General features: G+C 37.3%; 1 protein-coding gene across 1 annotated transcript; it reads right to left on the reverse strand.

Annotated features, from left to right (window-relative positions):
- Position 1: 1 nt before the first annotated feature.
- On the reverse strand, positions 2-358 carry TM35_000411850 (uncharacterized protein; the record flags this gene model as incomplete). Its single annotated transcript, XM_029029893.1, has 1 exon — positions 2-358. A coding segment is annotated over one exon (357 nt), but the record flags the coding sequence as incomplete, so codon positions are not given.
- Between the last annotated feature and the right edge of the window lies 1 nt (position 359).

The raw sequence follows: 359 nt of genomic DNA on the forward strand, positions 1-359 counted from the left end.
TATTATTATTATTATTATTATTATTATTATTACTATTACTGTGCGGTGTGTGATCTCTCTTCACATGTGCGTGGCGGATGTGTTTTAATTTCCGTCGCTTGCGGTTCCACGAGACATTTGCGCGGATCTCCGCATCTTGTGCCCGCCACCAGTCAATGGGAATATATAAACTCCCCTCGTCTGTGTACATGGAATCCAGAGAACTGGCGGATATAATAGGATCACTGCTCACATTATTCTTTTCCGCATTGGAAGTGGAAATAGCGTGAGGGACATCAGAGGATGGAGTGGTGGTTTCTGTAGTCTTTATACTATTATTATTATTATTATTATTATTATTATTATTATTATTATTATTA

Source organism: Trypanosoma theileri (assembly GCF_002087225.1).
Source record: "Trypanosoma theileri isolate Edinburgh chromosome Unknown TM35_Tth_41_V1, whole genome shotgun sequence".
NCBI lineage: Eukaryota > Euglenozoa > Kinetoplastea > Trypanosomatida > Trypanosomatidae > Trypanosoma > Trypanosoma theileri.